The sequence below is a fragment of the Podarcis bocagei genome, assembly GCF_964188305.1.
Source record: "Podarcis bocagei genome assembly, chromosome: 15".
Lineage (NCBI taxonomy): Eukaryota > Metazoa > Chordata > Lepidosauria > Squamata > Lacertidae > Podarcis > Podarcis bocagei.
In genome coordinates, this window is record NC_138141.1 from 12,554,096 (window position 1) to 12,580,431 (window position 26,336).

General features: G+C 45.3%; 1 protein-coding gene and 1 long non-coding RNA gene across 5 annotated transcripts in view; both read right to left on the reverse strand.

Annotated features, from left to right (window-relative positions):
• Window positions 1-436: 436 nt before the first annotated feature.
• The window catches only part of SLC37A2 (solute carrier family 37 member 2), a 65,392-nt gene continuing 39,492 nt past the window's right edge, over window positions 437-26,336 (reverse strand). Inside the window, exons 6-20 of one of the 4 annotated variants that reach the window (XR_014002358.1) lie at window positions 25,975-26,051; window positions 24,459-24,625; window positions 22,870-22,907; window positions 20,457-20,624; window positions 19,255-19,345; window positions 18,419-18,481; window positions 17,192-17,277; window positions 16,324-16,372; window positions 13,587-13,660; window positions 12,026-12,104; window positions 9,607-9,704; window positions 8,362-8,426; window positions 6,378-6,431; window positions 2,994-3,040; window positions 437-830 (exon numbers count right to left, since the gene is read on the reverse strand). Coding sequence is in view for 3 of the 4 variants with exons in the window: in XM_081171709.1 (XP_081027835.1) it covers window positions 6,386-6,431; window positions 8,362-8,426; window positions 9,607-9,704; window positions 12,026-12,104; window positions 13,587-13,660; window positions 16,324-16,372; window positions 17,192-17,277; window positions 18,419-18,481; window positions 19,255-19,345; window positions 20,457-20,624; window positions 22,870-22,907; window positions 24,459-24,625; window positions 25,975-26,051 (1,101 nt within the window). In the remaining variant the exon portion in view is untranslated. The remainder of the gene's footprint in view (window positions 831-2,993; window positions 3,041-6,377; window positions 6,432-8,361; window positions 8,427-9,606; window positions 9,705-12,025; window positions 12,105-13,586; window positions 13,661-16,323; window positions 16,373-17,191; window positions 17,278-18,418; window positions 18,482-19,254; window positions 19,346-20,456; window positions 20,625-22,869; window positions 22,908-24,458; window positions 24,626-25,974; window positions 26,052-26,336) is intronic. The other 3 variants (XM_081171710.1, XM_081171709.1, XM_081171711.1) reach the window with 3 other exon arrangements.
• Window positions 7,243-8,355, reverse strand: LOC308574291. Its single transcript, XR_014002449.1, has 2 exons — window positions 8,179-8,355; window positions 7,243-8,123 (listed from the first exon to the last, which is right to left on the reverse strand). It is a non-coding gene; the product is annotated as an uncharacterized lncRNA (long non-coding RNA).

Below are 26,336 nucleotides of genomic sequence, written 5' to 3' on the forward strand. Positions count from 1 at the left end.
TGGACCTAATGGTCAGGGGTCCCTTTACCTTTACCTTTACCTAGTCGACATGGTAAGAGGTGTGTTAAGATGTAGAGGAAGCAGACAGAAAGGGTTTTCTGCTTCTCTCATGATACTAGAACTTGGGGACGTCCAATGAAGCTGAACATTGGAAGACCCAGGACCAAAACTTTCTGTAAGAGGTAGTGATGGCCACCAAGCATGATGGCTTTAAAGGAGACAAATTCATGGAGGATGAAGCTACCAGAGTCTACTAGCCACATCCCCACTGTTGGAAGAGAGCTGTTGAGTTCAGGTCCTGATTGCAAGCTTCTCGGAGGCCTCTGGTTGGCCACTGAGAGAAGAGGGCGATGGATTAGATGGGCCCTTGGCCTGACCCAACAGGTCCTTCTTATGTTCCCTTCGTTCCAGGAGACAGAAAAAGACCACCGACGGGTCCCGTGCCATTTTTAATAATAAAAAATCGCAGTAACAAAAGGGCAATTGATACAAAAGAGAGGCTTTGGATATGGCACGGATCTCAAATATGCCAGCTTTTCTTTTTCTCCTTTGGTTCCACGGCATCATGTTCCCCTGTTCCCTTCCGTCAGTTATTATTCTTCTTTTCTTTTCTTTTTTTAAAAAAGTGTGAAGCTTGGTGATCAGCTTGACTGCCGTTCGGCAAGAGAGTTCTCTTTTGTTTCTGGAGCACATCCCGTTGCAGCTTCATTTATTCCTCCTGCTGTGAACAAGGGGAGCGGGCAACAAAACCAACTGCCTCCGGCAAGGCTCCCCCTGTTGCCTCGATGGTTTCTTCCGGTCACGTGGGTCTCCGTCAAAATTCTTTAAAGCTGCAAAGGCAAAGAGAGGCATTAGAAATGTCATCCTGGTAGACACCCCAATGCAGGCGGGGGGGGGGATGCCTTTTCAAGGGCAGACAGATTCAAAGGGAGAGCGATAGAGACAGATTTTTCAGAAGGCTTCCAAGCTAAAGCAGTTCCTGTTGCATCCTCTGTGGCTTGGGCACAGTCCTTGGGTGAGATATATTGGACATTTGGATTTCTTTTGCAGCTGCTGGATTTATTTGGCAATTGGAGTCTGCGGTTTTTGCTTCACAGTTGTACCTTGGATCCTGAACGCCTTGCGAGTCAAACGTTTTGGCTCCCAAACGCCGCAAACCTGGAAGTGAGTGTTCCGGTTTGCGAACGTTCTTAGAAACCCAAATGTCTGACGTGGTTTCCTGCAGCCAATCGGAAGCCGTGCCTTGGTTTCCGAACGCTTTGGAAGTCGAACGGACTTCCGAGGTACCACTGTATTTTGTTTTAATCTTATTGTTTCATTTTGGTTGTAGGCTGCATATATTTCAACCCTGGTGCCTTTGGGTGGATGAGAAATGCTTTTTGATAAATAATTTATAAAATTATCATTATAGATCACATACATCAAGTTTCTGCAAGTTGTGATCCTTACATAGCCCAAAAGTCACAGAACGCATTAAAAAGGAAGTATTGGAAGACTTGGGGGGAGCATTTCAAGTAGTTTAAAAAAAAATGTAACCAACCCCACTTGAAGCAGGGGGTAGGTTGGGGCACTAAAAATTGGCCCAATAGGAATTGAGCATCCTCATTGGGTACAGGATGCTAAATATTTGGTGTGCATTTGTGTAATACAGATCTGGGGGCTAGCGGTGAAATGGGAAAGGGCATGGCTGGCAGAAGAACAGGTGCTCCGCACACTGCAACAATTTGTTGCAGCTCATAATAATAGTAGTAGCAATAATAATAATAATAATAATAATAATAATAATAATAATAATACTATGATGACCTAGACCAGTGGTTCCCAATTAGCTAATTACTGAGGACCCCCTATTTTTCAAAAGCCAAAGCACAGACCCCCTACTTTTGACAATTTTGATTACTCTGCGGCAGTTACCTCTACAAAGTAATTTTTCCGAACAAAATGTGGGGTAGCCCCTAATAAGCAAATGATTTTAGGTATACTAAAAACAGACCATTAAATTTGTGATATTAGCCTGCAAAAAAATGACAAAAATTTAGTTGGGGGGAGGCAAGGGACGGGATTGCAGACCCCCTGGGTGCGTTCCATGGACGTCCAGGGGTTCCTGGACCCCTAATTGGGAGCCACTGACCTAGACAGAAAGTTACCCTGAAGGACAGGCATCTATTGTGCATTTATGCCATTTGATGCCATATACCAGTCTGTATTTCCCATATACCAGTCTGTATTTAATCAGGATTTACATTTTCCATGCTAAGTTTTTTTAAATAAAAAAAAATAAGAAACACCTGTTGCCAGTGTCCTGTGTGCGAGATCTGAATTTGCATTCTGGAAGCACCCTCTGGATGAAAACTGGATTTAAATGCCCATCCACCAAGTTCATCTTGCAATATGAACCTATTTCCGTTCTTTCTGACCAAAGCTGGATGTCACCCAGCAGCAGATGGCTGCTCACAGTCGTATTGCTGCTGGAGGGGCAGCTAGGTGCAAATGCATCAGCAGATAATCTTCAGTGGCGCATTTGCACTGCAATGACTTTGCTGCTGGTAAACATAAGTGCTGCAACCGACTGGAGGTCAAAGAAGGAGTGTTGCCCCGCCAGGTTGCCCATTCCTGATGTCCCCAACTGCGCCCTTCGCTCTAAGCCCATTCCTTCGTTTCAGGTTTAGAATTCAAGAGGAAGCAGGAAAAAAAATCAGTCAAGAAGTTGGGAACAGAGGATCTTCAGAGGTGACCACAGAAATGCAGACTCACAAGAAAGAAGTGTGAAAACCCGTGGAAACTCAGTGGATTGCTTAGGGCTCTCTTGGCTCCTTCTAAGTTCCCATGAACACCAGTTCCACCACCAGAGTACAACAGCCTTGCTTATGCCAACAGAGGTGGCAGAAGGCCAAGGAAGGAGTGATGAAACCTTTGACCATGAGGTCCCATCGACAGCAGAAAGCAGGAGATGACCTACTAAGTAACACCAGGGGCTTGAGATGTAGACTTACCATGACTTATGGCCCCAGAACATGCCTACTCAAGAGTGATGTCTGACCTGTGAACACAATCGATATATAGTGGTACCAGGGTTCTTGGGAGAGTAGGTGGGAGAGGAAGAGCATGTTTCATTGCGCAACATGGCTTCATACTTTAAAACAGTGGTCCTCAGGGCCTAGCTAGATGTTCCAAGGGACATTTAGCATCTCCCCTGGGGATCTCCCCAGCCATGTGGCACATGAGCTTACCAACTGAAGTCCTGATCTGGGTGCCCCTGCCTCTGTTAGTCGCATGGCCACCAGAAATAGGGCCTTTGTTGTAGTGGCTCCTGGTTATGGAATACCTTTAAGCCAGAAAGTGGGCCTTTGCTGTGGTGGCACCCCTAATTACGGAGCACTCTCCCCAGATGCTTTCACCTGGTGCTTAGAGTGGTACCTCTGGTTACGAACTTAATTCGTTAGAGGTCTGTTCTTAACCTGAAACTGTTCTTAACCTGAGGTACCACTTTAGCTAATGGGGCGTCCCACTGCCGCCACGCCACCGGCGCACAATTTCTGTTCTCATCCTGAGGTAAAGTTCTTAACCTGAGGTACTACTTCCAGGTTAGCGGAGTCTGTAACCCACAGTGTTTGTAACCCGAGGTGTTTGTAACCCAAGGTACCACTGTATTGCTCTATCTTTACCAAGCATTTTCCTATAATATGGGAATTGCTTTCTTTTTAATGGTTGCCTAATTGTGCTCCTTTTGTTTTCTTTTGCTCATAAGATATGCTTTTTGTTTGTTTTTGTTTGTTTCAAAATCTATTTTTTATATTTTATCCTGGTTTGGATTTAACATTCAAACACAAGTCCCCTTCAAATGTTGGAACTGAAGGGTAGGAATTGTTTGGAAATGTTTTGGCATCAGGCCGGTCGCTCCTTAGAGGGCGAGTCCAATGTTAGTCCTACTCAGAGTAAACTTACCAAAACGAAGAGACGTGGCTCAGGAGACTTATGGCCACGTTCACACCATATATTTAAAGCAGTATCATGCCACTTTTTAACAGAGCTGGCTTTCTCCAGAGAACCCTGGGAACTGATGCTTCTTAAGGGGGCTGATGGAGAGCCTTCTTTCCCTGCCAGAACGATAATTCCCAGAGCTCTTTAATAATCCATCCCTCTTCACAAGGAACTTTGGGAATTGTGGCTCCATGAGGAGAATGATACTAATACTAATACTACTAATAATTTATTATTTATACCCCCGCCCATCGGGCTGGGTTTCCCCAGCCACTCTGGGCGGCTTCCAGCAAACTATTAAAATACAATAATTCATCAAACATTGAAAACTTCCCTAAACACGGCTGCCTTCAGATGTCTTCTAAAAGTCAGATAGTTCTTTATTTCCTTGACATCTGACGGGAGGGTGTTCCACAGGGAGGGTGCCACTAACAAGAAGGCCCTCTGCCTGGCTCCCTGTAACCTCACTTCTCGCAATGAGGGAACTGCCAGAAGCCCCTTGGCGCTGGACCTCAGTGTTTGGGCTGGACGATGGGGGGTGGAGACACTCCTTCAGGTATACTGGGCCGAGGCCGTTTAGGGCTTTAAAGGTCAGCACCAACACTTTGAATTGTGCCCGGGGTCTCCTAACCCCACTCAACACCGCTGACAAACTCACATAATTCATTTAAAGTGGTTTCTCAGTGTTTTAAATGTATGCTGTGAATGTGGCCTATGTCTCCCACAATGGCTGTCTGTGCCTCATTCTGGGGAGCTCATCTTTGAGAACCACTGCTTTAAAATACGGCCGTTCTGCTTTCTCAATCACGCACACCCCCAAATCAAAATTCTCAGTGATTTGTTAACAAGGTACAACCGGTTACGGGAGTATTGACAAATTGTGAAGACCAAGGCAATTATGTGGCTGCGCCGATGATTTCCTGGACATGATAGCCAAGATATGATTTTTTTCCCCAACTTGATCATAATCATTTTGATTATAGCATTCAGGGGCATTAGTCAAGGAGTCAAGAGGGGGCATCTGTGGGTCCCACGGCACGACAATGTCTTGCAGAAACAGGAACCAAATGTTTCAGTTCGACATTGGCTAGGGCTCTGCAGTCTTAAATCTGAATATTCGTTTTAAAAATAGCACATATGGAAATGGCCGAATTATTGGAGGGAAATGCTCATCTCACCAACAATAAAACATAAGAACATAAGTTGAACCCTGTTGGATCTTCTCACAGTGGCTGACAAGGTGCCTATGGGAAACCTGTAAGTAGGACCTGAGTGCAACAACACTCTCCCATCTGGAAGTTTTCCAGAAAATGGTCTTCAGAAGCACACTGCCTCTGACCATGAAGGGAAAGCGTAGCCATCATGGCTGATATCTCTATGTTATTTCAGTGCTGTTTGGGACTCTGTTAGAACACTGTCCCTTTCTTGGCCATAAGCAAACTAAGATGATCCATGTTGGATCACAGCAAAATTCTATCTAGCTTAGCATCCTGCTTCCAACCAGATACTTCTGGGGAAACCTACAAGCAGGGCATGAGGGCGGTGGCATTCCACTACTGTTAGGTTCCGCAGCAACTGGTACAGTCAAACCTCGGTTGTCAAACGTCATCCGTTCTGGAAGCCCATTTGGCTTCCAAAATGTTTGACAACTGAGGCGCAGCTTCCAATTGGTTGCAGGAGCTTCCTGCCCTCAAGTGGAAGCCGCATTGGGCATTCAGGTTCCAAAAAACGTTCAAAAACCGGAGCATTTACTTCTGGGTTTTTGCTATTTGGGAGCCGAAACATTCCAAAACAGAGGCGTTCAGGATTTGAGGTTTGACTGTATTCAGATGCATGCAGTCTCCAATGATGAAGGCAGCCTATGGCCGCCACAACTAAGACAGCCTTCAGATCCATGAATTCATCTAATCTCCCTTTAACGCCATCCATGTTGATGGCCACCATCATTGTGGTAGTGAACTTTCCAGTTTAACTATGTGCTGTGTGAAAAAGTACTTTCTTTGATCGGGCTGGGATCTCTACCACAGCCTCGTTGGGATGGTTCTAGGTCATGCAACTTGTTCATCTTCTTCATTTCCCACCCTGATCTACATTTCCCACCCTGATCCAGTTGAGATTATTGTGTTCAACCCAAGTTATAACTGGGTTTCTGATCCAGAAAGCTAGGACAATGCAGGTGAATTCGCCGTCCTAGACGCATCACACCTTTGCTCTATTTAGGTGAACTTAAATCTCAAAGATAGGTCACAGAAACTGTGTGTTTTGCTACTGCGTTTTTGCCTCACAGATGCCCCAGGGGGGGTGGAGAGGGAAATCAAGAGAAAAATCATACCCTGAAATTTGCACACACACCCTGCTCCACTAGATGGGAAGAGAGAACCAATAGGCATACTCACACTGCAAACTATTTCATATCCAACACTACTGGTTCTGTTAATGCCACACAAGAGCTGGGAAGGCACATGGGGGAGAAGGTTGCTGTTAGTATTGGTTAAGGATTGGTGGGCATGTTAGGAGTGGTGGTGGTAGAGAAATTGGGGTTCATTCTATCATGACCGGAGCTCCACTTGACTCTTTGCAGGAGCAGTCTGTGAGAAGGGACAATGCCAAGCACTAAGGTCGCCGGGCAGTGACATCGCTGGTGCTTCCCAGGAAGGAAAGGGGCATCAGTGTGAGTGCTGGATGGGCTCTGCCCATGTGCCCAAACAGTGCCAACTTTCCTGCTGCTCCAGTAACATCACTGCAGGGAGGTCAAGTGTGTGGCAGCACCGCTCCTGGTTCTTTGGGACCCTGGTTCACAAGTGTCCCTTTAGGTATGACCGGAGGTTGATGACTTTAGGTATGACTTTCATAGTGGAGTTTGATGCTTGTATCTTGGCACGATAAGTCAAGATATTAAACCAGCCTTTCGGCCAGGCAAAGGGATAGCAGAAAACAAACCACAAAGTCTTTCGTTACCTAAAGTTTCCCATCTCGTCTGAACTGGGGAACTATGGCGAACGCATTCCAGACAAGCCAGAATATTAAGCTAACCTCAAATCATGGTTTAACATCCTGGGGCAGGCATGTCCAAAGTCCGTTTCAGGGGCCTAATCCAGCCCACGGGTTGGCTTAATCCGGCCCCTGTGGCAGTTTATTTCCTTGGGTAAAATCCAACCCTAAAAAAAGCTCAACTTTGGTAGGCCCTTATGGCCCTTCACTTCATCAAATCTGGCCCTCTTTGAAAAAAGTTTGGACCCCGCTGTTCTGGGCCCCCCCCCCCAAAGCAGCTAACCACAGCTTGGTTTGGACAATCCAGAAAACTACAGTGAAATGGGTGGCTTTCTCTTTCGTTTGCTCTTTCAAAGGGAAGAGCAATTGGGTTGTTTGCGTGTGCAGGCGAAAGCCCTTTTCCTTTCTTGGCTTTTTAAGAGGAGATACCATGGTCTGAGCATGGTCAGAACATCTGCAGTCCCCAGGATACCTGGCTCCTGCATGCATCCTCAGGGCTTCACATGTGGTCTTCCCTAGCAGAAATTCTACTGTTTAATTCCAATGCTCAGTACCAAAAGCACTTGGGTTGTGGAACATTTGTTGGGGGTGGCTAACTGGGAAAAGTTCTGAGAAATCAGTGTGTTTCAAGCTATAATCCTTTGCATGCTTACCTGGGAATAAACCCCATTGAGCATAGCAGGACTTTCCCATGTACCGGATACATACAGATCAACCGAAGATGGGAAGTAATCAATCTGATAACAGGGTGATCTGCAGTGCTGTTACAGATCTGTTACAGTGCTGGATCTGCAACCGCAGCTCTGTGTCTACCTTAAATTTATTTTCTTTTTGCTGCCACCAGAATTTTTTTTGTGTGTGAGGCCAGATCAGGGCTGCAAACTAGGGGTTAGCCATTCCTGAAGTAAAACATGTGCAAGATGGTTAAGCGCTATTTTGAGAAGGAGAATTCTGAGAATGCTTTCAGTCTGTGCATGACTGCCCCATGAGCTGCTGGCGCATGTCAAAAACGCCCTGTCAAACATGTCTGATAAAAGCCCCACCAAGAATGGAGCATCGCTATCCTGGATTTTCCAAGCATGCTCCATAACGTTTACTCTACATATACAGGTAAATCTGACCGCACATCATCCAATTCCAGCGTAGCAGGTCTCAGTAGAACATTTCAGAACAGAACGCCGCAATCTTGTTTTGGTTTGTGCACACTCAACTGGCCCAAGATGGCAGCATGTATTGGCAGGGGAATTTAACAGGGCTTCACTGACAGGCTGGTAAAACTTAAAATTCAAGGGAATCTGGGGGTGGAAATTTTTAAAGCACCAGTGAACCACAGGTCCCTGGTCCCTGGAGTCATACTTTCCAAAATATTCAGCCTCTGCAAACACCTACCCTCGTTTTCTTCCGCAGGAGCCGCACCACCCTCGAATTTCTTTGAACACCACACGTGAAAGGAACTGGAAGGGGAAGATATACTCAGAATTAATGATGGCAGTGGTTGTTTGGTGCATGCAGACAGCCCACCCAGCGTTTGTCCAAGACGCTGCAATGATGTTGCTGTGCTAAAGGCACCAGAAGCTGCCTTACACCTATTCAGACCCATTGGTCAATCCCACTCAAGCTTTCATCTCCTGCATGAGGGGACTGCTCCCACTTGCCCCACCAAGCCACAGTTGCTGTCCATACCCATTGTCTTATACTGAGTCAGATGTTTTGGGACTACAATTCCCATCATCCCTGACCACTGGTCCTGTTAGCTAGGGATGATGGGAGTTGTAGTCCCAAAACATCTGGAGGGCTGAGTTTGGGGATGCCTGGTCTACACAGACCGGCAGCAGCTCTCTAGAGTTTCAGATGGGTGTCTTTCCAAGCCCCAACTGGAGATGACAAGGATTGAGCCTGGTACCTTCTGCAAAGCTCTACCACTGAACTATGATCCTTCTTCAAAATTATACACAGACAAATGCAGTTGGAAAGGAAAGACCCCATGATTTTCATATAGAGCTGCTATTTCTCTATTGGTCTACCTAGGCCAGTACTGTCAGCTCTTGACAGACAACAGCTTTCCAGAATCTCATTTGTGGTTCTTTCTCAAGTCGCTGTACTGAGATCCTTTTGACTGGAGATGATGGGGAATGCAAGCTGGGACCTCCGTGCAAGCAAATCGGCTGCTCCACCACTGAGCTGCAGGTGGTTCCCAACTTAGGTCAGGATTGGTGTAGCAATATCAGCTGTTCTCAAGGGTTTACCCAACTGAGGTTTAATTTGGTAGGATTCACCCATTAGCTAACGGCAGGGGTGGAGACCTCTGGACATTGTTCATCTCCATTCTCATCAACAGCAGCTTGAATGGCCAACCATCAGGGATGAGTAGGTCCCCAAAAAGTCCTACTCAGATGAGACCCCTTGAAATTAATGGACCTAAGTTAGTTGTGGCACAGGACAGCTCTTGAGTAGGATTCGCACTGGATATAACCCATAGTCAATCATCATCTGGAGGGCCACCAATTCCTGATCCCTTAGCTCACCATATCAAAAGTCTGTGCAGACAGGGGCAATAAGGCGACATGGATGTCTCACAGAATGGTTGGGTTAAAAGAGGAATTGATGTTGAATGCTCTGCAAAAGGAAACTCACTAGGCAAGCCAGGAGATCGGCGGCCATCAACATGTAGAAGACATTGTCCCAGCCGGTGCGAGAGATCACACCTGCCAGCAGGGGTCCAAGGGCAGCACCTGCAAAATGAAAAAAAAGAGTGATGCAAAGGATCAGCAAGCAGCCAAGAGTGAAGCCCAGCTCATGGCAATAAGGCGGGTTCCTTCTAGCACAGATGGCACAGAAAACCTATGTAGCAAATCCTACATGGTGGTGGTGGAAGAAGACTCAGGAAGTTGGAGATTACCAGCATGTATTCACAGTTAAGAACAAAAGACCTGCTGTGCTGGAACACAGCAAAGGTTCTTCTAGCCAGGACTATGCATCTAACAGGGCGGCAGCCATATACCCTGAGCTCACAAGAAGCGTATGGTGGCAAAAGCATTTGGTGATCTCTGAATGTGGGGGTTCTGTTTGTAGCTAACATGGCTGACTGCTGTTGACAGATTGACCATTTACAGCAGTGGTTCTCAACCTGTGGGTCCCCAGATGTTGTTGGACTACAACTCCCATCATCCCTGAGCTCTGGCCTTGCTAGCTAGGGGTGATGGGAGTTGTAGTTCAACAACATCTGGGGACCCACAGGTTGAGAAAAGCTGATTTACAGCATGGGTAGGCAAACTAAGGCCCGGGGGCTGGATCTGACCCAACTGCCTTCTAAATCCAGCCCGCGTACGGTCCGGGAATCAGCGTGTTTTTACATGAGTAGAATGTGTCCTTTTATTTAAAATGCATCTCTGGGTTATTTGTGGGGCCTGCCTGGTGTTTTTACATGAGTAGAATGTGTGCTTTTATTTAAAATGCATCTCTGGGTTATTTGTGGGGCATAGGAATTTGTTCATTTCCCCCCCCCCTTCAAAATATAGTCCGGCCCCACACAAGGTCTGAGGGACAGTGGACCAGCCCCCTGTTGAAAAAGTTTGCTGACCCCTGATTTACAGGGGGTACAGAAGCAGGGGTGTGACCAGGGATGTTGGAGAGCCCTACAGATTTGTCTAAGACATATAGGAGCACAGGAAACAGACTTCTACTGAACCAGCCATTGGGTCATCCAGCTCAGTGGGGTCCACAAGAGCGGGGGGCTACCCTTCCCCAACTCTCAGGGTGGGGGCACATGTCAAAGTTGGCGTGGACATCTTTTAAAAAAGAAAAAGTTTACTTGGGGGGGGTAACCCAAACCCTTTGGCATTGCAGAATCACAGTGGGGTAACTATGGGAGCAGTCAGCTTAAGAAGGTATTTTGATGATGATGATGATACTACTTTAAAAATCGCAGATTTGGGGAGCCACAAAAAGTATTTTGGCATTACAGTATTACAATGGGTGACCTAAGGAAACAATCAGTATAGCTCCGCCCAAGGCATGATGGAGAACAGCAAGAACCGGGAAAAGATAGACATAACATTTTACAAGGACAGGAAGAAACATCATGGACGGAATTATTGTCACACACAGGAAGAACAAGGATATAGTTTGATTGCCTCACTTGCAATTTTATAAATCATTTCATGTGTCAATACAAATGGAAGTTGTTAATACTGCAGTTGTTGTATAAGTCATTGTTATTTTGACCAGAGTGTAATTGAAGTTATTAAGATTTTGGAACGCATAAATAAAGTAAAACTTCAAACCAACAACTCTAGCATGTAGGGGGCCACCTAAATTATGTCATTTGGTATCTGAATGATTGGTATTAATAATTGTGTTATTATTTGACATTGTTATAATGAGGCTATTATTGGATTGTAATTGAAAACTAATAAAAAATATTTTCAAATAGAAAAGAAAAGGAAGCTATCAGTATTTACTTTTTTAACGAAGTGAAAATAAAATATTTTGCCATCAGAGGAGCAATGAAATAAATAAATAAATAAATAAATAAATAAATAAATAAATAAATAAATAAATAAATAAATAAATAAATAATAATGATAATTTAAATATATGTATTTTGGGAAGCCTTGAGGAACCACAAAAACCTCTTTAGGGCAGACACACTTGCATGCAGATTTGCATCATATGGGTGAGCAATGCGGCAAGTAGCCCCATCCCTTCTCAGGGCAGATTCAGAGCTGATATTGACAGGGTTTGAGACAGAAGTGGGCCCCAGGTGTGAGACTAGTAGTCAGTTATCACCACATCTCCCTGGATAATAGTAACCTTTGGGGAAGAGGAAAAACCTCTGCCCCTCTGAGGCTTCGTACTACAAAACACTGGATGAGGCTCAAATTAACTCCTAGGCCAGGTGTTGAGAAACTCTGGCCCTCCAGGTGTTGCTGGACTGCAACTCCCATCATCCCTGGCCATTGGCCGTGCTGGCTGGGGCTGATGGGAGTTGTAGTTCAACAACACCTGGAGGGCCAAAGCTTCCACACTTGGCCTAAGCTTCTCAGCTACTGACCGACAGATCCCGTTCCATCAATGATGGCTGTAACGGTGGCAAGGGCCTTTGCGTTTCCTTGGAGACATTCGTGAGTGCCCTGGGGTGGAGAAGAAGGGGGGGGGGCAAAGAAAGATTACAAGGTTAAAGGAAAATGTCACACATGAACATTGCAAGGTTCCTGTTGCTCTGGAGGGCAGGACTGGAACCAGTTAGTGGGCGGAAAATTCAAGAAAGTGGATTTTAGTTGGCTATTAGGAGGTTTAGATGATGTGGTAAGTGAAACCATTGCTTAGTTCAGCAAAGCAGCAAAATGACTGGAGAATAATAAATAATAATAATAATAATAATAATAATAATAATAATAATAATAATAATAATAATAATAATAATTTATTATTAATTATTATTATTATTATTATTATTATTATTATTATTATTATTATTATTATTATTATTCATACCCCCTGCCCATCTGGCTGGGTTTCCCCAGCCACCCTGGGCAGCTCCCAACAGAATAATAATAATAATAATAATAATAATAATAATAATAATAATAAAGCAACCAAACATTAAAAACCTCCCTAAACTTAGTGCACACTTGTGCTAAGTCATGGTTTGCTTTAGCAAGATGTGCGTGAGCCAGGCCAGAGATCTAGGTTTTAATTGATTATTCCAAAATGAGTTAGTTTTGTTAAATTGCAAGGCTTTTAAAAGTATTTTAAAAACCAATTCAAATCATTTTAAGATTGTAAACATTGAAGGAAACATGTTGAATATATATAATTGCAATGAACTTTTTTTTTAGGGGGGAGGGATTGCATTGAAAACGCTTCCCCTAGACAAGCCAACACTCAGTGTTCTGAGCCTGTATTATTTTCCACTTTGTTCTAAAACCATCCTGGCTACATCTTTTCTTTCTTTCTTGTACATTAACAGCTGCCATGAGAGGAGGGATTTGCCAAAGGGACAATTTTACAGCCAATTAAAAAAAAAATTTTTTTTCCAGAGTACCTGGAGAATGTGTAACTGATCTGTGCCAGATTAATTCAGATCTCTTCCAAGTTTTGAAGGCTGTGTGCTGGAAGCCAAGAGCTCTCCTCCTCTCTCTCAGCCAAGGTGTCATGTTTACACTCCGTGGAAAGAATTTCCTATTCTATTGCCCAAAGAAGAAAACTGCTGTGCTGTGCGTCTGCGTGTTGAATCCTGTTCTAGGAATGATTTCAAGGCCAGAAAGGCTCAAGTCACATTGAATGCCCTTAATTGATGAATAAGAAATGGTTGCAAGGGACAAGTGTCAGAGAAGATAATGAACAGCAGACAATCGGATCTGGATTGTACCTGGCTCAGCAAGTTGCTCGTCAGCTATAATTTAATATCCTGGCTGATTCAGAAGCTGGTAACCATAGTTTCCCAGTTTGGACAAAACAGGAAATTAGAGGCTTCTTGGTTTAAGCACGGATCCTGACTAATGTCCAAATGTGGGGCCGCTGAATTGTCTGGGAGCCAACCCGGGTTGTTTATGTTTATGAAAGTTTATGTTTCCCAGCGAATAACAATAACTTCTGGGGGCAATTCTTACCAAGTCCGCCGACACCGCAGTTGTGATGAGAGCGTACGGCCCATTGACGAGGGCGCCGCAGATAATTAACATCACTGCAGAGAGAGAGAAAGAACAAACATCAGCCACGTAACCTGGCAGTCTCGATTTATTTGCTTCCATTTACGAATCACTTTGCTACAAACTATTCCAAAGACATCACCTTGCCAACAAAGGTCCGTATAGTAAAAGCTATGGTTTTCCCAGTAGTGATGTATGGAAGTGAAAGCTGGACCATAAAGAAGGCTGATCGCCAAAGAATTGATGCTTTTGAATTATGGTGCTGGGGGAGACTCTTGAGAGTCCCATGGACTGCAAGAAGATCAAACCTATCCATTCTGAAGGAAATCAGCCCTGGAAGGACAGATCGTGAAGCTGAGGCTCCAATACTTTGGCCACCTCATGAGAAGAGAAGACTCCCTGGAAAAGACCCTTGTTGGGAAAGATTGAGGGCACAAGGAGAAGGGGACGACAGAGGACGAGATGGTTGGATAGTGTTCTCGAAGCTACCAGCATGAGTCTGACCAAACTGCGGGAGGCAGTGGAAGACAGGAGTGCTTGGCATGCTCTGGTCCAGGGGGTCACGAAGAGTCGGACACGACTAAACAACAACAACAATCCCAAAGCCATTTTAAGTCAAAGAAAAAAGTGCACTGGAAACAATGGCTGTAGCTCCCTGGGGGAGCACCTGCTCTGCAGGCACTAGGTCCCAGGTTCAAGCCCCAGCATCTCTAGGGGGAGAGCTGTTGCCAGCCAGTGTAGACAGTACTGAGCTAGATGGGCAAATGTTTGGACTCAGTAAGTAGAAGGTGTGGGATGTGTAATCCCTGAAGCAGTCAAATACAACATTTCCTGTTGCCTAGAGTGGACACACAGGGGAATGTTGCTCCAGCCAGGAGGACTTCCTGTCACACCTGGTCTGGAGCATCCTCCCCATATGTGACCAGGTAGATGGGCATGACCCTAAGGTAAAGGGACCCCTGACCACTAGGTCCAGTCGTGGCCGACTCTGGGGTTGCGGTGCTCATCTCACTTTACTGGCCGAGGGAGCCTGCGTACAGCTTCCGGGTCATGTGGCCAGCATGACTAAGCCGCTTCTGGCGAACCAGAGCAGCGCACGGAAACGCCGTTTACCTTCCCACCTATTTATCTACTTGCACTTCGTGCTTTCAAACTGCTAGGTTGGCAGGAGCAGGGACCAAGCAACAGGAGCTCACCCCATCAAGGGGATTCGAACCCCCAACCTTCTGATCAGCAAGTTCTAGGCTCTGTGGTTTAACCCACAGCGCCACCCACATCCCTGGGCATGACCCTAGCAGACCCTATAAAAGGGCTAGTCATGCAGCCATCTTCTTCTTGGACTCTTCTTTAGCTATTTGGCTCTTTGGCTGCTCTTTTACCATCTTTTGCTGGCTCTTAGCCATCCATCCTTACAGAGGATGGAAGCCACAAGGTAAAAAGTCTGGGGCCTATCTCAGACTTCTCTTCTCTACAAATGTGTTAGGGATTGTAGGACAAGACCTGCCAAGTAAAACCAAGAATGGCAAGAGTCTTGATAGCACAAGGATGGAAGAATGAGGAAATCCCAATGAAAGAACAGTGGCAAGAAAAACTGATGAACTATGCAGAGTTGGCTAAATTGACATATAAATTGTGGGACGAGGACAACTGTGACTTTAAGGAAGAATGGGAGCTTTTTACAAATGATCTAGAAAGACAACAAAATGAACTGGACTCCTTGGCAGGTCTCGAATAAGCATACACAAATTTATTGGTTGATAACATGATATATAGATAATGTAAGGCTATGTAAAATTTTACAACATGCAGAGAATAATATGTGCTGAGAAATCAGAGAGAGGAGCTGAGGGAAGTCCGGGGGGGGGGGGGAGGGGAGGATGGAAGGGAGGGGGGAAAGGGGAAAAATTAATGTAAGCGATTATATGGTTTGTTAATTTGTTATGTTGAAACTGTTAATAATTATTTTTTTTATAAAAAAAGACTTCTTTTCTCTACAAATGTAACTGTAACCACAGGATTAAAGCCTGCCTTCAGAATACTACTGTAAACCAAAAGCAAGTAAACTTTACCATTACTTTTAAAGAAGACTGCCATGTTATTATTATTTTTAAGAGGGAAATAAAGGGAAATTTACCAGGAACAATCCAATCCAGACAAGCCAGACTGGCTTGCTCAACTTAAACGATTCTAACAAATCCACCAACTTGCTTCTAGCAATGTGCAAGGGAATGTGCTCTGCTACTAGCTCACTAGCGTGAGTGAGGAGGGATAATATCTAATCAATATATCCTCTCCTACTTTCCTCAACATTCCCACAGAAGGCAGGTTCTTGTGTTGGCGGTGGGCATGGGTAGCAAGTGCAGCTGGGCAGGGCTAGCAGGATTAGGCCCCCTCATGCAGCAGATGGGTGCTTGAGTGGGATTAAATATATTCTCCAAGTCTGTGAAGCAATTTGCTAGCTGGAATACCTTCACTTGTAAAGTAGAAGTTGACACTCAAATCCCTACCATATTGCCAGCTCCAGATAGCCTGGTGATATATTCGGAGAACATTTATTTCCCTGCACAAAACTGAATCAAGAACAGCAACAAAGAGACCATCAGGGTCCAGTGGCAATGTGAGAACTAGCTCAGAGGTTTCTTGGTGGAAGCCAGTGTATGCCAGTGGTGAAAATCTCCAGAAAGTAGTGCAACTTTACCTATTGATGTTGCTAGTCCATTCTGGCCAACATGGTTGTAGGCGAAGAGCTAGAAGAGAAAGCAAGGCAGTGAATGAGCATTTCCAGAGAGGTTCAACAAGCAGTCCCAGGGAACTCTAGGAATTGCAGCTCTGTGAGGGGAGTAGGGGTCTTCTAACAGCTCTGAGCAAACTCAACAAAAGCTCCCAGAATCTTTTGGGGAAGCCATGAGTGTTTAAGGGGTGCTTTAAATGTATGGTGTACTGCAATGCGCTCTATGTGGGGCTACCTTTGAAGGTGACCTTTGAAAGTGCATTTCTCGGTCGCCTCTTGAAAAAAGGTCCAATCATTTGGGGAAGTGGGTTTGTTGCGCAAGACCTCCCAGCCACCTGTGATTGCACAACCTGAAGCTGTGGGTAAAGGTAAAGGTAAAGGGACCCCTGACCATTAGGTCCAGTCATGACCGACTCTGGGGTTGCGGCGCTCATCTCGCTTTAGTGGACGAGGGAGCCGGCGTACAGCTTCCGGGTCATGTGGCCAGCATGACTAAGCCGCTTCTGGCGAACCAGAGCAGAGCACAGAAACGCCGTTTACCTTCCTGCCAGAGCGGTACCTATTTATCTACTTGCACTTTGATGTGCTTTCGAACTGCTAGGTTGGCAGGAGCAGGGACCGAGCAATGGGAGCTCACCCTGTTGCGGGGATTCGAACCACCGACCTTCTGATCGACAAGTCCTAGGCTCTGTGGTTTAACCCACAGCGCCACCCGCGTCCCTAAGCTGTGGGTATGTGACCCAAAAATAGTGACTGCCTAAAAGTGCCTGGACACACAACTGGTGTTTATCACCTTGCTGCCTCTGAAGCTGAAGCGCGCAATAGGGAAACTCACCATGGGAACAGCCAAAATGAGCATCGTACAGCATGTCGTGCCCCTGCCACCTGTGTAGTCAGAGATGAGACCTGCCAGGATGCCTCCTGCAGGGGGAAAAAAGTCACAGTTCACTTTCGGAAGTTGGCAAAGGGTGGAGAATGTCAGGTCTGAGAACCATGAACTCACTCAAAGGCAAGCCAAATAAATATCAGATTTTCTGTTTTACAATTTAAAGTACTCATTTTTACATCCTTAAAATATCAATGACTTCCCTTCTTCTCCTTCCATGATTCATTTTGCATATCACAAATCCCTGCATATTTTACAAAAACTATACCATTCAGTATTCCATTATTAAATCCATCAAAATTTATTTACACTGTTGAATTTATCTTAATACTGCCAGCGTTTTCAACGGTACAGAGTTATTTCTCATATATTCAATAAACGTTTTCCCATCTTCTCTAAATGTATATTCTTCTTGTTCTCTTATTCTATATGTTGTCTGCAAGCTGCACATATTCCATCAGCTTAAGTTGCTACTCTTCTTTGGTCGGGACTTCACTCATTTTCTATTTTTCAGCTAACAACACGTGCCACAGTAGTGGCATACATAAATAACCTTTTTTGACACATGGGAATTTGTGTCTGAATTATCCCCAACAGAAAGGACTCTGTTTTTTTTTTGGGGGGGGGGAGTACTTTTGAACATTTCCCCCAATTCATTATGTATCATTTCCCAATACTCTTTTACCCTTTTAGAAGTCCACCGCATATGAAAGAATGTTCCTTCAACCTCTTTGCATCTCCAGCACTTATCTTATTCAGTCTTACACATCTTAGCGAGCCTACTCAGAGTTAAATACCACCTGTCAACCATTTTCAGGTAGTTCTCCTCCAAAGAATAACACGCTGTGAACATCAAAGCACTTTTCCAGCGTTCAGCCAAATAAATTTGCAGACAAAAATGAGTCTTTTTATAATTTACTGCAGTAATGAGCTCCAGGATAATGTAAACCCATTTGCCATGCCTTGAAACCCAATGATTTTCAGTTGCCGTATCTGACTTTGGCGAAGTTTGTTAAATTTGCTTTGTCTGTTATTAGTTCTGGATATTCATTTTCCTTTGGCTTTGGATAATCGGACTTCATCTTGTTTTATTTTGTTTTGTTTTGGTATCTAGGTACACAAATATAATTGCACTACTAAAATTAATTTTTTAAAAAGAAAATCGATGCAACAAACCAACTATGCCGCCGACGTCAAAGAGGGTGGACATATCCCCTGCCTTTTTCGCGGTGAAATGAGCTGCAAAAAGAACAGGAGAAATGGCTGGGTGAGCAGAGAGGATCAAAATGTGATGGAATTAAATGGGGGTGTGCAGGGTTCGCATGCAAAGGGATCCACATTCCATTCCACCATCACCAACACCTCCAGTTGAAGAGATCTCAGTTGCGGAAGACCCTCCGCATTTGACCCTGCACAGCTTCTGCCAGTCAGAGTCAACAGAACTGGGTTAGATAAGATCAATGGTCTGACTTGGCTGGAAGCAGTTCTCTGCTTGTTGGCAGGAGATGTAGCTCAATGGAAGAGGATAAGTTTTGCATGCAAAAAGTCCCTGGCATCTCCTACATCTGAAATCCTAGAGAGACACTTCCAGTCAGTGTAGCCATTATTGTGCCAAATAGGGCCAGTACTTTGAGAACGAAGCCTTTAGCTCTGCTCTTCTAGTCTTTTGTTTTAACTCTGCTATTTAATTCTTTTGTTTTAATTCCGTCCTATTTTCTTTTCTCAGAAGCGCTTGTTAGGGCTGAAACGGGAGCATAAAATGATTTTTTTCTCACTCAATCAATAAAGTAGAATAAAATAAAACGAGGTCCCACTGAATTCTTTATAAATAAATAAATAAGTTTTTCTTCTTCTTAAAAACAGACCCATCTTTAGGTGTGATGTAGGACATGATCCTAAGCCAGCCTTTTGGAGGCTCAGAGTCGTTGGAAAATCCCACCAAGCAAAATGTCCTGAAGCAGGTTCTCAGATCACAAATTGGGAGTCTCCATAACAAGCTCCTTGCAACTCACCCACATTCACAATGTAGAGGGGAAGCCAGTAAAGGAACGTGTAACTGACTAGTTTTGCAAACAGCAGGCAAAAGGAGAACTCCACCACTCCCTGCAGAGGAGAGAGGGGAAGAAAAAACCATTAGCAGATAACAAAAGGCAGTTTTTGCAAAGACAAAGGCCCCAAACAGACAGGACACAGGGGTATGGGTGTCCATGGGGGAGGGAAGGGGGATGTTGCCCCCCTGAATCACAAGCCACCAATTCCCACAGAACTTGAAATACAAGGGGGAATGTGCAGGCATTCATCTTCCTATTTTGTTTTAAATATATTTTTGTGAGAAACCAGGCTCCATTCAGGGCTTGACTTTACCCTCCCCTAGATAAATACCTATGGACCCCCACGCACAGGTCAATTCATGATCCGATCTCCTGTTCTCCTTTTGTCAGCCTCGGCCCAGTATACCTGAAGGAGCATCTCCACCCTATCGTCCAGCCCAGACACTGAGGTCCAGCACCAAGGCCTTCTGGTGGTTCCCTCACTGCGAGAAGTGAAGTTACAGGGAACCAGGCAGAGGGCCTTCTCGGTAGTGGCGCCCGCCATGTGGAACGCCCTCCCATCAGATGTCAAGGAAATAAACAACTACCTGACTTTTAAAAGACATCTGAATGTTGTTTAGGGAAGTTTTTAATGTTTGGTGTTCTATTGTGTTTTCAATATTCTGTTGGGAGCTGCCCAGAGTGGTGGGGAAACCCAGCCAGATGGGTGGGGTATGAATGAATGAATGAATGAATGAATGAATATCTTCTTACTAAACAGTAGCTGACAGGTGCGTAGTTGCCAATCTGATCCACACAACAGCACACCTGTCAATTTCAATTTCCAGTCTTCTCTCCCCACCCTGGGATATAAATATAGTACAGTGGTACCTCAGGTTACATACGTTTCAGGTTACAGACTCCGCTAACCCAGAAATAGTACCTCAGGTTAAGAACTTTGCTTCAGGATGAGAACAGAAATCATGCAGTGGGGCGCAGCGGCAGCGCGAGGCCCCATTAGCTAAAGTGGCACCTCAGGTTAAGAACAGTTTCAGGTTAAGAACGGACTTAACTTAAGTTCTTAACCCGAGGTACCACTGTAAACTGAACAAAGGGAGTTCTACCACTGCAACTAGCCTCTTACAACTCACCCCACCCTCCCTCCCCTGTGAGGTCGTACTCACAGGTATCCGGAGAGCATCAATGAAACTAATGGCTTCCCGGTTTTCCGTCGATTCTTTGCTACCTTCCGACATGTCCACAATGTTTTCTCGGCTGTTGCTGGAGATATTTAGGCTCCCGTCGCTGATGGAGTGGCCCGCCTCAAGACCTTTCTCATCCAAACCGGCAGTCTGAGAGAGACACAAACAAATAAAAACACCTCAGGAGTTTGGATCGAGATATGACCTTTCTATTTGTCAAACTTTCCCTCAGAAGCAGCTGCTTTTTATTGAGTCGGACCACTGGTCTATGCAGCTCTACTTCCTCTAGAGTGGCTGGCAGCAGCCCTCTGGGGCTTCCGATGGGGGTCTCTCTCAGCCCCTACAGCCCCAGAGATGCCAAGGATTGAACCTGTGGTCTTCTGTGTACATAGCAGATGTTCTGCCCCTGAGATATGGTACTTCCTTCCAAGCCAGGCCTCTCCTTTCCCAGTTATGACCAGGGGTTGGGCTGAGGCAAGTGGGAGCTGCGTCAAAATGTTTAAAATAACTTTTTCTTTAAACAAACCCCCGAAGTCTTCCTTTTAGGAATTCTAGGTGCCAAAATCCAAGGGAGCAGAAAATCCTGTTTACGTATGCAACCACAACTGCGTAGATGTTATTGGCCCAGAGATGGGAAGAAGATGATGTCCCTGCCAGAGAAGAATGGCAGATGAAGTTAATGGACTATGCTGAAATGGCTAAACTGACCAGAAGTATCAGAAATCAGGAAGACCAAAAGTTTAACAAGGAATGGGGGAAATGTATAACTTATCTTAAAGACCATTTTAAGCAGTTAAAATCGTTAGTAGGATTGGAATATCACTTGTAGTCTATGGTGAATTTTGGACACAATGTAGATGTAAAAGATTTGGATCATCCTAAAAGATGTGGGAGGAAATGACTAACAATAGGACCCACAAAGGGGAGGAGGAAAGTCCAGAAGATCCTTTGGAATCTTGTTTTCATGTTGTATGTTGGATATGTGATTGTAAAACTTTAATCTGAAAAACCAAATAAATAAATTTATGGGGTGGGGGAAAGTGTTGCTGTCTTGGCTGCTCCTGTCCAGCATTCTAGCCAGCCATGCCCTTTTGAAGGGTGTGCCATTCCTTCTCAGTCAGCATTCAGTGGCTACTGAGCATGCTCAGTCCCCAGCCCTTTAACAGCAGCTCGATGTGCAGCCGTTAGCTGGGGAGAAGAGAGCCGGTTAGGTCTTGTCTCAGATGTGCAGGAGCAGCTCCCATGTGGATGGGAGAATGCTTCAATGACCCAACTATAACATGGAGAGAGTTGCCAACTATGTGAGGAAGGTATGTCCAGTTGAGCCCTTTGGGAGGAAGGGAGGGGTATAAAGGAATGAATGAATGAACAGAATCATTGTAGAGTTGGAAGGGACCGTGAGGGTCATTCTAATCCAACAACCTTGCAATGCAGGAATGTTCTGCCCAATGACTTGGCTTACTTTGGTTGCTCATTAAGGAAGATGGGAGAGCCTCAGCTCCATCAGACTCCGTCAGCAACGTTCAGAGAGGTAAAGAGGGGAGACTGCAGGGCTGTGCAAGATACTGAGGGTTGGAAACCAAGTGAGGGGCTTCTGGAGCAGCGAGCCAAAGGATTGGGTGGGAATCTGCGCTCCTGCTAGACAGACCCAAGACAGACCCGATGATGGAGAGAGAAATGGGGGACGAGGCGTAAGTCACCCCAACCTCAGGGGGGGGGATCCTAAGGGCTGAGCCTAAGGCAGAGCAAAAAAGAGGCCTCCCAAAAACTAAAAACCAAAGATAAAGCGTTTTTTTAAAAAAAGACGCAGGGAGGACCTCTGCGCAAAAGGGCTAATCCATTCTCCGGTGCAAATGCCCCCAAACCCCGATGAGGCAGCGCTGAACTCTTCTATAAAAGGAGACTGTTAGAAGCAAGACGTCTGCTCCTTAAAAAATTAAAAACTTGAAAAAATCAACGTAATTAACAACCCCCATAAGCGAAAGTGGGGGGAAAGGGAGAGACGGGAGGAAAAACTTTTTCTTGGCAAAAAAGAACACAGAGTTTGACCCGAAAGCAGAGAAGGGGACCGTAACATTACACAGATTACTACAGTTTTCAGCAAAGGGCTCCCGAAGCAATGAACAAGAAGCTGAAATCTGAAATTATAAAAGCTGTGCATGATGCTAGTCCACTGTGAGTAAGCCGTGAAGAAAGGAGATCGACTCTCTCGCCCTCCTTCTCCCTCCCTCCCTTCTCTAGTAGTACATCATGCTCCATACTGAAAGGAAGAAGAAACAGCAGTTTGCTCTTAGTGGAGGAAAGTCTAAGTCTCATTAAATTGAATGGTGCTTGCTCCCCGGTAAATGTGCATAGGATTGAAACATGAGTGGGTGGGGGGATGTGCAAAACTTACGTGATGGAGAGGAGGGCTGCAGTCAACGTCTTCGGGATCTGAAGTGGAGAGGAGACTGTATTACAAAAGCACACCTTTCATTCGGAGCGAGATGACAGCAGCAACCGGGGTGCGTGTTTTATCAAATGTATTCCAGTTTGGAAATCAGGTAATTAGTGCCTGGCTGGATGAGACCTGTGGTCCATCTAATCTAGCATCCTATTCTGTGAAGGCACAGAAAGCCTCTCTTGCAGGAGGTCACCCTAAGAAAAGCACATCCCTGCCAGGGCAGAGAAAAAAAGCAGCTGAAAGTGCTTTCTAACACTAGGTGGCAACATCTGCTCATCTACCGCTGATGAAATGAAATTCAGGGGTGCCCCTTCTCAAGTCCTATATGGGTCAAAAGCAATGCCCCCCTATTTGACACAGACTAGTTCACTGCCGCCTCAGTGAGTCTGCTCTGGGTTTCTATTGCGCCTTTTAAATACTGCATGGTCCAATAAACCACATGCATATTCCGTTTGATTGTTCTGGCTTTTATGAGGCTATTTGAGACAATTCTGACATTTGCATTCAGGTCCTTCTCTTTGCTTCTCTTCCCCCCACCCCACCCCCGTACTTTGGTGAATTGCTATTTCCTACCACAACTATGTTATCTAGATATGCTCATATTAAGCATGCATTGCTTTTAAACTGCATCCCCATTAGGTCCAGTCGGGGCCGACTCTTGGGGTTGCTGCGCTCATCTCACTTTATAGGCCGAGGGAGCCGGCGTACAGCTTCCGGGTCATGTGGCCAGCATGACTAAGCCGCTTCTGGCGAACCAGAGCAGCGCATGGAAATGCCGTTTACCTTCCCGCCAGAGCGGTACCTATTTATCTACTTGCACTTTGACGTGCTTTCAAACTGCTAGCTTGGCAGGAGCAGGGAACGAGCAACAGGAGCTCACCCTGTCGCGGGGATTCAAACTGCTGACCTTCTGATTGGCAACTCCTAGGCTCTGTGGTTTAACCCACAGTGCCACCACTTTAGTCAGAAGTAAATATCGTGGATTTTATAAAAGCAGAAATTACTTCCTTGTGTTTGCACCCAAACACTCTCAAAGCAAGAGTAGGTAGGTGTGCATATAGGGCCGAGCAAAAAATTATTTTCAGAACTTTTTTTGCATCAAAATGCAGTGCTCGGGATGGAGGCTGAGGAGACAAAAATATTTCACAAAGCTGGCCCCTCCTTATGTTTTTCTGCTACTGTCTCCACTTCCTCTTCTATGAGACTGGTGACAGGAGGTCACACTCCTGGGAGTCCTGGCTCTTGCTAGGCACTAGTTGTTTTACCTACCAGGCTCCAGAGTGAGGGCAGAAAACATTTTTCCCTCACTCTGAGTTGGCTTAACAACAACGAGATATAATCATATAATGTCGTCATCATGAAGTCAAATCAGAGAGAGGGCAACACTTCCTGAACTCTCTTGGATTTAAGGGAGCGTCTTTGCTGCTGCTGCCAATTCTGCATCAGACTTCATTCTTGTTTGTGTCCCTGTACCCACGTGCCTCCAATTTTGCCCAGTGTGTTTGTGTGCAGGGAGACATTTTGGCTCAGCGTACACTCACATTCAATGAGGAACAAGAAGCAGATGACGCCCATGCTGGCTATGATGATCCCAGGCACGATGAACGACAGGCCCCAGGCATTTGAAACCCAGGCGCCAGCAATCAGGGATCCTAAAATGTTTCCGACAGATGTGTGCGAATTCCAGATACCCATGATAAAGCCTCGTCTGGTAAGATATAAAAGACACGGTTCAGTTCAGACAACAAGTCCAAAGTCTGCACCGATCATAGTTTAGAACCAAAACCATGGATTGAGCTTCTGAACATGCAGCTGGCAAACCACAGTTTCCCTCCTATCAGCTTTTAGCTTCAGAAGTTCACTCCTGCTTCCATGGCACAGCAACCTTTTGAGAAACAGTGCCTTTAGCTATGGTTTGTCCACTAAGACGACATTCCCAACCGTAGCTAGCACAAAGCATGGCTTGCAAACCCATATTAAACCATGCTTTCTCGTTCAGACTGTTATCGCCAATTGTAAACCCTCAGGCTCAATTCAGAAATGGTGTCCAAACCATGTTTACCATAACATAAACTATGGTTTGGCATGATGTCTGAATTCACAAATCATGGTCTGCAAACCCACCTTCAACCATGGTTTCTCATTCTGGTTTGACCACTGATTGCAAACCATGATTCATGGTCGCTCCTCCCTCAACCCTACTTGTTTGCCCTTTGGTCCTGACTACTGGGGTGAGCCATGGCTCCCACTTCTCAGGTCCTGGGCTCACTTCTGTCTGCTGTCCACAGCTCAGGCCTGATACCAGAATTGTTTAATGAGCAGAGGATTGCCAAATTTGGAATTCAGGCAATCCTGGTTCAAATCTCTGCCCAGCCATGAAGCTCACTGGTTGGCTTCATGCAAGTTGTGATTGCTCAGCCTAGCCAACTCACAAGGTTGTTGTGAAGATACTCCGAGCCACTGATTTTATATTACTGGTTTATTAACTGTACTTTCATGCTGGCCCATTACTCTGGATGGAGTACAGTCATACCTCTGGTTACAGACGCTTCAGGTTGCGTTTTTTTGGGTTACAGACCGCCGAAACCCAGAAGTACCGGAACGGGTTACTTCCAGGTTGTGGTGGTCGCACATGTACAGAAGCGCCAAATCGTGCTTTGCACATGCGCTGAAGTGCTGAATCACAACCCGTGCGTGCACAGATGCGCTGCTGCAGGTTGCGGAATATGTGGGTTGCGAATGTGCATCCCGCACGGATCACATTCGCAACCCAAGTTCGCACTGTACATCAAAAAGCTATTTTGAAACACACACACACACACACACCATCTAACAAAAAGGCAGGCATGCATATGCGATTTTTTTAAAAGCCCCATAATGGTGCCATAATCAGGTCACTCCCTCATTTTCCAGCGCAGGGTGATATTTTCCATTTTGGCAAGGGAATAAATCTGGTACTTCCTCCTGGGATGAGGATTAAGCAATTGGCACTTGAAAGCAAAACAACCACCCACAAGACACAGTTTGACAGATACAGCATTAGGAAACAAGACTCACTTCCCCTTTCCAAACCAGTTGCCAACACACGTCACCACAGACGGCCATCCCGTTGTTTGTGCCAAGCCATTGAGGACCTAGTGGGTGGGTGGAAGGAGCAGGAGAGGAAAAAAACACAGCTAGTTAAGTCAAAGTTAGCATTATGCACAATGCCTTATCATTATAAGAAAAACAATGGGTTGTAACTAATGGGTTGTATCTAATGCTGGGCCCCATCTGCACTATGCATATAAAGCAGCATCATACCGCTTTAAATAATAATGGCTTCCTCCCAAAAAATTCTGGGAAATGTGAGGAGAGTTCTCCTGTTCCCCTCACAGAGCTGCTTTGGCTTGGACTTCTGGAACGGATTAAGTTTGAGA